This window comes from Anguilla anguilla, chromosome 1 (genome assembly GCF_013347855.1).
Source record: "Anguilla anguilla isolate fAngAng1 chromosome 1, fAngAng1.pri, whole genome shotgun sequence".
NCBI classification, from domain to species: Eukaryota; Metazoa; Chordata; class Actinopteri; order Anguilliformes; family Anguillidae; genus Anguilla; species Anguilla anguilla.
In genome coordinates, this window is record NC_049201.1 from 23,932,283 (window position 1) to 23,944,945 (window position 12,663).

The 12,663-nt window shown below is 39.9% G+C and overlaps 1 protein-coding gene across 1 annotated transcript; it reads left to right on the forward strand.

Annotated features, from left to right (window-relative positions):
* Window positions 1-9,128: 9,128 nt before the first annotated feature.
* LOC118220670 (complement component C1q receptor) lies at window positions 9,129-11,441 on the forward strand. Its single transcript, XM_035404732.1, has one exon. It carries the CDS (start codon window positions 9,364-9,366, stop codon window positions 11,146-11,148), a length of 1,785 nt encoding a protein of 594 aa, XP_035260623.1. The 5' UTR covers window positions 9,129-9,363; the 3' UTR covers window positions 11,149-11,441.
* The last annotated feature ends 1,222 nt before the right edge of the window (window positions 11,442-12,663 follow it).

The following is a 12,663-nucleotide window of genomic DNA, read 5'->3' on the forward strand; positions in this document are numbered from 1 at the left end:
ATACAGAGAGGTAGGGAAGGATGGGGAGAGGTGCAGCCTGAAGAGGTGAGTCTTCAGTTGTCGTTTGAAGGTGGTCAGGGTCTCAGCAGTTCTGACTTGCACGGAAAGGTCATTCCACCATTGTGGAGCCACAACAGACAGGAGACGTGACCGGGAAGCACAAGTGCGAAGAGGGGGAGGTGCCAGGCATCCTGAGGTAGTGGAACGGAGGGGACATGAGTGTTGCACATAGAGTGCGCAGAGAAAGTTCTATTAGGCAGCTCTTGCAGCAGCCGACCATGGTCAGCCTAAGCAATTCTCACACGTTTCCATCGTCAACCAATCACATGCAACACATTTTATCATACTCAGCCAACCACATGCAGACATCACCAATGGAGTACCTTTTTAAATCAACAATCAAAACCTCTAGTGCTGCTGCTTGCCTGTGCTGCTTTTGTATGCGTCACTGTTATTGCACAGAATTGCACTCACCCTCCACCACTCCAACATCACCTCTTGTTTGGATCTGCTTCCAGATACTGGGGGTGGGGGTGGGTTCTGGTAGTCCTCCTGTTTAGTTGGAGAGATGAATTGTGCTCCCTGTTAGATAGGGTAGTGCTGTAGTACCTGAAGTAGATCCATTCAGTGCCAAACCAAAAAAATGTACTTCCATATTCATTAAAATATTTCATCTAAATACGTGAGTTGTCCTTACTGAAATGGGATCCTGGCAAAAATAATTAACTAAAAGATCAAAAACAAAATAAACCAATCACAGCACAAACGTTTCAGCCTCGCTGTTCTACAGCCGTACAGCTTTTTAACTGTCCAGCTCCTCAGATTTTTTTTTTTTTTTTTCTCCACACACTCATTTTTTTTCTCTCTCAGCTTGCCGGTTCCCAGTCTCGTCAAACAAAATCTTGAGACATTTTAATGCAATTTGCATTTTTAATGAATTTCAAGCTCCAAAGCAGAAGGTAAAAAAAAAAAAAAAAGCCTGAACCATTTTTCTTTGGTTGAACATCATTCTACCATTGTGCCTTTTGTGCATTTCCTCAGACAGTACCAGGTGTGCATAAACATGTACGTGGTGCTCTTTTACCTGTTTACCTGTTTGTGGTGAAAGGCGTACAATCCCTGTGGGAAATAATGATGGAAATAATTATCAGCTCCCCTTTATTTGGCAGTAAATGCTTTGCAACTGCAGCTGGAACAGTGGTATTTTAGTATAACCCCTGCAGGCATTCAGTCAGTATGGTACATATGACTTGTTGTCCTGACTTGCTTTTTTTCAGGTCACAGACTACAGTGCACATAATATAACATAGGGTAAAACGAGAGCAGGCCATTCAGCCCAACACTGCCCGTCTATTTCTACCACTAAACTGTATTTAAAGCTTAGTTTACCTAAAAGCTAGATAGTATCAGTATCAGGCCGGGGCTTGAATACCCCCAGTGTTTCTGCCTCCACTACATGTCCAGGCAAGCTATTCACTCTGTGTGAAATGTACCCTTTGCCAATTTCCATTTATGCCCCCTCATTCTGCTAACCAAACTCAACTTGAATAATTTCCTGTAGTTCGCTTCGTTAATCCCTTTAATGAATTTAAAAGCCTCAATAAAATCTCCCCTAAGCCTCCTTTTACTAATCTTTAAAAGTCCAAGCATCTCAAGCCTTTCCTCATAACACTTATCTTTTATACTCGGAATCAATCTGGTTGCCCGTCTTTGGACCTTTTCCAGCGCATCAATATCTTTCTTATAGTACGGTCCCCAGAACTGCACACAATACGGTGTGGCACATAGTTAGCAGAATGAGGGGGCATAAATGGAAATTGGCAACGGGTAAATTTCACACAGACCTTAGGAAATATTTTTTCACACAGAGAGTGGTCACTGTGTGGAATAGCTTGTCTGGTTGTGTAGTGGAGGCAGAAACACTGGGGGTATTCAAGGCCCATTTTGATACAGTGTTAGATACTATCTAGCTTTTAGGTAAACTAAGCATTAAGTACAGTTTAGTGGTAGAAATAGATGAGCAGTGTTGGGCTGAATGGCCTGTTCACGTCTTACGTTATGTTATGTTATGTTATGTTATGTAAGAGCACTGTAGTCTCTAACCTTAAAAAAAGGCAAGTCAGGGCAACAAGCCATATGTACCATACTGACTGAATGCCTGCAGGGGTTGTAATAAAATACCACTGTTCCAGCTGCAGTTGCAAGGCATTTACTGCCAAATAAAGCGAACCTGATAATTATTGCCATCATTATTTCCCGCAGGGATTGTACGCCTTTCACCGCAAACAGGTAAACAGGTAAAAGAGCACCACGTACATGTTTATGCTCACCTGGTACTGTCTGAGGAAACGCACAAAAGGCACAATGGTAGAATGATGTTCAACCAAAGAAAAATGGTTAAGGCTTTTTTTTTACCTTCTGCTTTGGAGCTTGAAATTCATTAAAAATGCAAATTGCATTAAAATGTCTCCTATGCACTTGTTGTACGTCGCTCTGGATAAGAGCGTCTGCTAAATGCCTATAATGTAATGTAATGTAATGTCTCAAGATTTTGTTTGACGAGACTGGGAACCGGCAAGCTGAGAGAGAAAAAAATGAGTGTGTGGAGAAAAAAAAAAAAGGGCGGGGGGGTTGAACAGTTAAAAAGCTGTACGGCTGTAGAACAGTGAGGCTGAAACGTTTGTGCTGTGATTGGTTTATTTTGTTTTTGATCTTTTAGTTAATTATTTTTGCCAGGATCCCATTTCAGTAAGGGCAACTCACGTATTTAGATGAAATATTTTAATGAATATGCAAGTACATTTTTTTGGTTTGGCACTGAATGGATCTACTTCAGGTACTACAGCACTACCCTATCTAACAGGGAGCACAATACATCTCTCCAACTAAACAGGAGGACTACCAGAACCCACCCCCACCCCCAGTATCTGGAAGCAGATCCAAACAAGAGGTGATGTTGGAGTGGTGGAGGGTGAGTGCAATTCTGTGCAGCACAGGCAAGCAGCAGCACTAGAGGTTTTGATTGTTGGTTTAAAAAGGTACTCCATTGGTGATGTCTGCATGTGGTTGGTTGAGTATGATAAAATGTGTTGCATGTGATTGGTTGACGATGGAAACGTGTGAGAATTGCTTAGGCTGACCATAGCCGGCTGCTGCAAGAGCTGCGTAATAGAACTTTCTCTGCGCACTCTATGTGCAACACTCATGTCCCCTCCGTTCCACTACCTCAGGACGCCTGGCACCTCCCCCTCTTCGCACTTGTGCTTCCCGGTCACGTCTCCTGTCTGTTTTGGCTCCACGATGGTGGAATGACCTTCCCGTGCAAGTCAGAAGTGCTGAGACCCTGACCACCTTCAAACGACGACTGAAGACTCACCTCTTCAGGCTGCACCTCTCCCCATCCTTCCCTACCTCTCTGTATTCACTAATTGACTATGTAATCTTAGGGTTGTAGCTAGGTAAGCCATTTATCTTAGTTGACTTAGCTATTGCATTTGTGCCTACTCAACTATTGCTTGTTTTATTTGCATAGACTGCTTTGTTGCTGTTTTTGTTGTGTTAATCAGATTAACCTACAGGGTCCAAGTTAAACTACGCGGTCATTCCCTGCACTTCCTGTACTTCCCTCTGGGGTTTTCAACACACTTGTTCCTGGTTCTGGTTATAAACTTTGTTGTATGTCGCTCTGAATAAGAGCGTCTGCCAAATGCCTGTAATGTAATGCAATGTCAGTCAGGACCACTCATGTATTTAGATTAAATATTTTAATGAATATGCAAGTACAGTTTTTTGGTTCGGCAATGAATAGGTCTGCTTCACGCACTACAGTGCACACACCAGTGTGCACTGCCCTACCTAACAGAGAGCACAATACTTATCCCCTACTAAACCGGAGGAATCCCAGAAACCCCCAAAAAGGATTTAATTTCATCAGGCTATTAATGGCAAATCATTATCTCTTGTGTGGTATGAAACTCCAATCAGGTCAACAAAATTAAATACCATTTCAGGGAATAAGCAGCAAAACCCAGAACAGAACAGAATCCTTAATTTAAAATGGCCGAGCAAGTCATGCAGATTCATGGTAATTTGAGATCTAGGGTCATGTCCGAATCAGCGTACTTGCCCACCATTGAGTACACAAGTACAGCGCATGAGAAAGCCATTGAGTAGGCAACATTTCCTCTAAATATAGTGCACTTAAAATCCCAGGATCATATACTTCTTTCTGGGATTTTGCTGAGCATATTCAAGAACATACTTTTCAAGAGTAAACAAGCATTTAGGTCGCATAATACTCTAAGTGTGGTCTGACAAGGGTATTGTATATGGTGAGTATGATCTCCTTAGATTTATATTCAATACTCTTGGCTATGTATCCCAGCATCCTGTTGGATTTTTTTACTGCTACAGCACATTGACCAGACCCTGATAGGCTTTGATCAACTTTGACTCCCAAGTCTTTTTCTACATGTGCACATTCTAATTTTGTACCACTCATAAAGTAATCCTGCCCTATGTTTTTATTCCCCACATATAGAACTTTACATTTAGTTATATTGAATTTAATTTGCCAGGTTTCTGCCCACTTCTGGATTCTGTTAAAATCTTCTTGGATTACTTTAGTAGATTGCAAACTGTTGGCTAAACCTCCCAGTTTTGTATCATCTGCAAATTTAACTAGTGTACTTTCAATGTCCATGTCAAGGTCATTTATGTAAATGAGGAAGAGCAGTGGACCCAGCACCGATCCATGTGGAACTACACTTCCCACAATACCCTGCTCAGATAAGATCCATCCTACTACTACCCTTTGTGTTCTATCCCGTAACCAGTTCCGAACCCACTCTGAAATGCCTCCTGTAATTCCTACTGTCCTCATTTTGATAATGAGTTTGTCATGTGGTACTTTATCAAATGCTTTTTGGAAATCTAATATGTATATAGTATCCTAAGCCCTGGTCACATCCAGACAATTGGTATCTTCCTCAAAGAATGCCAAAAGGTTTGTCAGGCATGACCTTCCCTTGCAAAAACCATGTTGGCTATCCCTTCGGATGTTATTGTTTTCAAGAAATAATTCTAGTTTGTCTCTAATGATACATTAAAGTTTTTTTCATGTGAAGTTAAACTGACAGGCCTGTAGTTTCCTGGATCTGTACGGTCCCCTTTCTTATATAGTGGTATTACATTACCCTGTTTCCAGTCATTCGGTATTTCTCCAGTTTCTAAAGACTGTCTAAAAATACTTGCCAGTGGTTTAAAAATGATCTCACTCAACTCTTTATCCTTGGGTATATGGCATCAGGGCCTGTTGCTTTATTTGTCTTTAGTTTATGTAATTTATCTAATACTTCTATATCCCCTATCTGAATATCTGCCAAGACATTCTGAGACACCAAAGAATAAGAACATGCTGTTCTGTTCTGTTGTCATTCAGCTACCTAATCCAGGAATGAGCCAGTCCATTCCTGGAGATCTGATGTGTATGCAAGTTTTTGCATCCATATATTACCCTGGCTCATTTGGCTGATTAGCTCTGTGCACCAGTGGCAGTACACTCTTAGATTTGACCACATTGAAATGTTTCATGTACCAGTTTTTGGTTGTCATTCGCGTGTCTATCAAGAAAAATGCCTCAAATCAGTGAGTAAATGATTAGGATTATACAATAATTAAGAGCAGAAGTTGAAATGAAATCCAGAAAGAGATACAGTTACCCTAGCCCAATTTCAGTTCTGAGGGAGAGCTACAGAGCACACAATAAATAGCGGCATCTGATTATTTTTAATATTTAATATCTGATTGTTTTACAAGAAACTGTTTCTTACGAGGCTACAAAAGCTGTGCTAATACGAGAAATTAATGCCTTAAACAAATCCAAGCCAATTATAGACACAAGTGCAAAAACAAGATTTTATTTCATTTATTTATTTTTATTTTTTTTTTACTTTCCAACCTTTTGTTAAGAAGGCTACTAGATTTAAACTGGAGTTCTTGGGGTGCGTATGAAATATCCTTGTTTCCTTTTGGAAGGTTTCCAATATACTTGATTCTCAAAACCAGCAGCAGAGGGCACTAGAGGGAGATATTACAGGCTTCAAAATGCTGTCGAAAGGTAGAAACTAGCACAAATGATGAATGCAAAGTGTTCTTCATGGTATAAATAAAATTCAGAATGATTTGAAATGCTCACATACACAGATATCTGACACAGGCCCAGGTATCTGTATCTGATGCGTAACACATATGACATTTGATATAGTATATTATGGAATAGATGTGTATTTGGTAGATCGGTGAGGTGAGTTAAGGAGCATTTGGGTGGTGAGTGTCTTGCAGTGTTTGGCTGGTGTCTGTGTACACCAAGAGTGCACTGCAATGGGTGGATGGTGTAAGGTACAGAGTCAACCATTAGTAGTGTGTACTACAGAGCATATTCGTGGTGCGTGTAACATTGTAGCTGGGCGGTATTTGTAATATGCATTCAGTTAAACTCTGAACAGCCTGTGTTTGTTTGGTATAGTCAAGAGGGGCCTGGGGGCTGTGGAGCCATTTCCTGCCATTGAAGTAGTGGGACTGCCTTTCCTTTCACAGGAAGTGATTTACTCTGTTATGTTTATCCATATACCACAGACAGCTGCAAATACACAATACAGAAACCCACTGGCTCACAAAAGCTGTAAAGAGTACCAAAAGATTGGTACAGACTCTGTAGCCAACATATTTATGCACAGGGATGCCCTAAGGGAAAAATGACAATGCACAGTCAGTGACACTTGTAAACGTGAACTCAGTACACTCTGTTCACTTAGAATAATAACAGCAATTAAATCCTTGTAGATTGCATATATTTCAGACACATCAGCTTAAAGTTGCAAATGGGTATTTAGGGAAATGTGAGTGTATGTGGTGGGGAATACAATCAAACAAACCAATTAACCTAAAAAGAAATAAGGCCAGAATCATGAGCTTAACAAGAAATTCAGTTAAGTCCCTGGACACAGTACCAAAAGTGGATAGAGAAATGAATAGATAACCAGTATTTATAATCAAATAAACAAATGTAAAAAAAAATTATTGAAGTGAAGGGAATTTTTTTTTAAATCAGGGGAACAATTTAACAGCTACCATATGCCGTATGTTTGCTTAAGGTGCCGCTGGATTGACAGGAACTTGACAGATTCAGAGTGAACATGTAGTCTTCATTCCTTATAATTAAAGGATTACAGGGACAGGCAGAAACAAGCTGACTCAGAGTAAAAATTCTCTTGAGAAATTCTTCTTGGTATCTGACTTCATATGCAAATTACATGAGAGGGTAGTAGGTCAGACAACTGGCTCTGCTAACCTACCAGAAGTTATTTGTGGTTTTTTTTTATTTAATCATGTCTTTTTAACAAGACTTTAAAGTCTTTAAAGACCTTATTGTGGCTGAGCTTTTTTTTTTTTTTAAAATATGTATACTTACTGAAATGTTACAGTCACAAATAAATGCAATTAACGAGTAATAATATGTGTGTGCTTTAATCACCTTGTACTGGTGCACAATGTCTGAATACATACTTTTATATTCTAAAAACTGTGGTATTCTTTCTCTTTTCTCTTTTTTAAGCAGTATGTAAGTCATTTTCCAATTCTATATTGAATTATGCAATTCTGCAGTTTTGGTAGCCTGCTTGTTCCTGACTGTTCCATCTGACTGTTCCAACTCTACAAGACATGGAAGATTTTATTCAGCTAAAGACCAAAACACACGTCTTTTGCCTGCAATATTCCATTTCAGGCTCTAGGTGTGAGTGCACCCGGTCTGAGGTTTGCAAAGGGATATGCTGTTTTCAACATCAAGTTAGTGTTTCACAACTTATGAAATTGGCATGGAATTTAGCAAGGTTTATATGAGAACCTTTGTGCATACACAGTTTATAACTGAAGCCCTTTGGTAGTCTCTGCTTCCAGTGTGGTCAGGGAATGTCATTCCAATGGCTTGGAGCCCAGTATCTGAAAATGATGCCACTGGTATTAATCTTTGATACTTTAGGCTTATGGGATAGTCATTTCACTCAAACCAGAGGGTTCCTTACTGGTACTGTACAAAAAAAAATTATGCCACTAAAGCCCTTGCAATGCTTTTGACAAACTGCTGAGAATTATCATGATTTTAGGCATATAAGGTTTTCATTGCCCTCGCATGTTTGCTGAGAGCACACTAGCAGCAGTACTAAAATGTGTGTTTTTCCTCATCAGGGAACCCCCCTCTCCTAAGTAAATTAAAGTTACATGCCTGTCAATGTGCATAATTGTTTACACACTATTCTTGTTGTTGTCCAGTTTTTTTTTTTTTTAATGAAAAGTGAGTTTATATGAGGTTTAATTATTTCTAAATAACAAAAGAGTAGCAGGATTCAAGGAGGATCAGAAACAAGGGCCAGACAAGAACCCCCTCTATGACATCAGACGTCAGCCCCCTCCCCTTATTTCTGTCTGACTCACATCCCTTCCCCGGAAATTCCCCATGTTCCCAAGAAGGAAACACCTTTGTTACTGTTCAGATTCTTTTAATAGCATAATTCAAATGAACTGTATGTATGCATTCAGTAAATAAAATATATAAATAAATAAAATGAATTGAAAAAAAAAAATATTTAGAATTAGGCCGGATGAGAAAGCAAGCTCAGTTGAAGAGCCTGTTCCCATTCAGCTGTTTTCCACACTCTAAATTGCAGGAAATGTACCATTTTAATAATTTCCAAAAACCTGAATTCAATATTGTGGATAATTCAGAATACTGTAGTTAACCAGTGATAATTTTACCAAAAAATAAAAATTAATTAAAAAACATTTATATTGGACAATCCAAAACAGAGGTCTATCCAAAGTGTTCAGTCAAGTTTCAATATTATTTGCCTGCAATTACAATATAATACACATGTTGTTTTGTTCTGGGGCCACGATACTCTTTAAAATATATTCCGTTTAAAGTGGTGATAAGTATGCTCCTTTGTCATTTTAGAATTTATAACGTGAGATCTAGCGTCGTGCGAATGGCAAGAAAATAAAATGGGACATCTGCAGAGCGAGTCAAAACAATAAGGAGCGCAGGGGCATTGTTTTCAGTTTCCAGGCCGGAACTCACTCCTAAGGAGGACAGCAAAAGCTAGCCTTAAACATTGTTTCCTTTTAAAGTTTACCGAGAAAACAGGATGCAGCGGTTTTGAATATGAAATGCAAATTCACAAGTCTTACTTGGAAATGGATTAAGCAGGCAGAGTTGCCATTCTGTTCACAGAAGCGTAAGACATATAATCCCCCCCAAAATAACTAATTAAAATATATTCATGACTCGAGTGAGTCTGGTGTGCGATGGCTATGATCTTTTTACTCCTGTTGTTACAACTTTTGCATGGAACTGATGGAGCAGAACGTGAACCAGCAGAGATCGCGTGCGCGACCAGCGCCTGCTACACTGTGCACATTGAGAACAGCACGTATGAAGAGGCAAAGAAAAATTGCGAAGATAACGGCGGGAAGCTGGCGACTATTAAAGACCAAGCGGAGGCTGGGGAAGTCCGTTCGGTCCTCTCGCGGTTTGGTAGAAGTGACATACCGCAAAGCTTTAAATTTTGGATTGGACTGAAACTACAGAAAGGGAGCTGCATCTTTCCAGAAGGGAGTCTGAAAGGTTTTACGTGGATATCAGGAGAGCATGACACCGAGTATTCGAGCTGGGAGAAGGAACCTGAAATCACCTGCACGGAAGAACGTTGCGTTTCTGTCCATCACACATCGTCTCAAAAAGAATCAGGTAGTTGGGTGCTTTGGACAGACCGATCTTGTAAAGATGTGGCCGGATTCGTATGCAAGTTCAATTTTAAGGGGATGTGCAAACCTCTGCTTTTGGCAGGACCTGGAACGGTAAGATACAACACTCCTTTTGTCAGAAGTCCCTTGAGTGATGACAGTGTCCTGACTATGTTACCCCACGGAACAGTTGCAGAAGTGTCGTGCAGTGGTGATGCGCAATACACCTCCTGTAAGGACATGAATGGTTTTTTCGGCTGGGCTAAATCTGGTCCATTCTGCGACTCCAGTAATCAGGGATGTAAATACAAAAACGGAGGCTGTGATCATTACTGTATTGACAGCGACCACAGGGGCGTCCGCTGCGAATGCAAAAATGGCTTCGAACTTGGAGAAGACAGCGTCACCTGCGTCCATAAAGATAACTGCAAGGATTCTCCATGCAAATTTAAATGCGTTCCTACCACTACTGGATTTACTTGTGCTTGCCCAGCGGGATTCGAATTAGCTAAGGATCAGATTAGTTGCACTGATGTTGATGAATGTTCATCCCCCGTCTGTGGTAGCCATACTTGCCATAACACACAAGGCAGTTATACCTGTCACTGCAAGACGGGTTACAGGTCGATCAGTGGTAAATGCGAAGACATCGATGAATGTCTCGCATCCCCCTGTCCCCAAGGCTGCCTGAATTCACCGGGCTCGTACTCCTGCTATTGTTTCTCGGGCTATAGGCCGGCGAAGGACGGACGAGGTTGTGTGGATGACGACGAGTGTCTTATCAGTCCTTGCGCTCAGAATTGCACCAACACTCCCGGTAGTTTCAAATGTTCCTGCAGTAAGCACTTCCGAATAGCAGCGAACGGTGTCACCTGTATTCCTGATCCGCAGGGGGAATTTCCAGCACATCAAGGGGAACAACGAGAAAAGGTTTGGCAGAAAACCGATGGCCATATCAATACTCCAGAGGCCACAATCGCTACGGTCTCAACGCCCCGTTACGACACAATTTTAACTAACAATTTCCCAGATGAATCCACAAGCGTGGTGTACAATGGTGCATCCAGTGCTACTACTACTCTCCTCTCTGAAGTGAATGAGGATACTGTCCATACGAACAACAGCGTACGCCAAGTAAACAACTTAAGCAAGACGTGGATCTTAGCTTGTACCCTGGGCTCGGTCGCGGCCCTTCTCCTCGTGATTGCTGTGATTTCAGTCATCGTGGTCTGTCGCTCAAATCGTTTGAGAAAAGACGCGAAAAAACAGAACTCCACAACAGACAGTTACTGTTGGGTTTCCCCTGGTAATGTCACTCAACTAGAAAAGCCAGAAGAGCAAAAATAACAGACAGTGAACCCACATTGAGTGGAATATAGGAATGTTAGTTTGAAATGTGTAAATAGTAATAACGCAAAGTAAAGGAGAGCATGTATGGCCTTGATTTTCAAGATTTAATTTAAGGTACTGGGTTACACGCCTTGTCCATGAGACGAATTATTGTCTTAAATTAACAAAGTGTGCAAAACTTTTTATTTCTGCATGTCAACATAATTAGTATGTCAATAAATTAAGCTTTTGGCTTCATGCAAATGCGTTCTTGTGGTTGTTATTACTTAAATAAATAATATATAATAACATTTCCTTCCTCGTGTGTTGTTTCAGTCCCCGGTAAAATTTCCAGCAATAGAAATTGTGCTACAATAGAAATTTGTAAAAATGTCAGGTACCAGACTTTTCCATGGCCGAAAGAAAATCTCCACTATGTAGCTAAATTAAACGTATGACCTGTATTAAATCGTCTGCTTGTTATCTACGTTATTTGATTTAGTGGAGATGAGGTCTTCAATAGTGGAGACACTGAAAATACTGTTAGCTACTTTGTATCAAATGCACGTGTTGAGTTAAAGAGATAAATTATGCTAAATTGAACAGAGCAGTTAATCCACACATCCTTTAAGACAATGTTTCAAATTATCAGGCCGGAGGACCCCTTGGATTCTTGTTTTTTATTTTTATTTTATTATTTTTTATTTTATTTTGTTACTAAACCATAATTGCAAGTCCAAAGAATAAAACACTGTCAGTTGTTTTAAATTAGACACATCTAATGTCTCGCGTTTAGTCTCTTACTGCTATATTGCGTCAGAAACAGGTAATATTACACCGAATAAATATTCTAAATTAATTATAAGCCTAACACCTTCTTCTTCCATATTTCTTGCAACATTAGTGCCTATTTTACTTGCACTACAGGCCAATGGTATTAGGCTCCCTGTGGTTTTAAAAACCTTAAGGTAGATAAGATTTCACTCAATTTAACTACCCCTCCCACTTTGCAAAACGACCTGCAATCATTTGTTTAATTGTAATTAGAGCCAAAGGTAGCTATTTTGTGCCAAGTTGTTTTAAAGTAAAACTCACCTTTTTGTGTTAATGTAGGTAGAGATTGAAAAAAAATAAAAAGCCTAAATGAACTAAATAAATTAACTGAATTCTTCTCTACTTAAAGTTAAAAAAGAAAATACCACAGGTGGCCTAATACTTTAGGCTTTTAAAGTATGTATGCATGTATGTACTTGTGTGTGTGTGTGTGTGTGTGTGTGTGCATGTACAGTGAGCTCAATAATGTTTGGTACAAATACATTATTTTTCATTTGGCTCTGTACTCCACAATTTTAGATCTGTAATCAAACAATTCACAAAACATGCACATTCTCAGGTTTAATTTAAGGATATTTCTATACACTTAGAGATTATACTTATAGAGATTTCCCCCCATTTAAAGTTAGTTGCTTAAGCTTTCTTTGCAGCATATCAAATGCATGTTCAATTGGATTCAGATCTGGTGAATGACTTGGC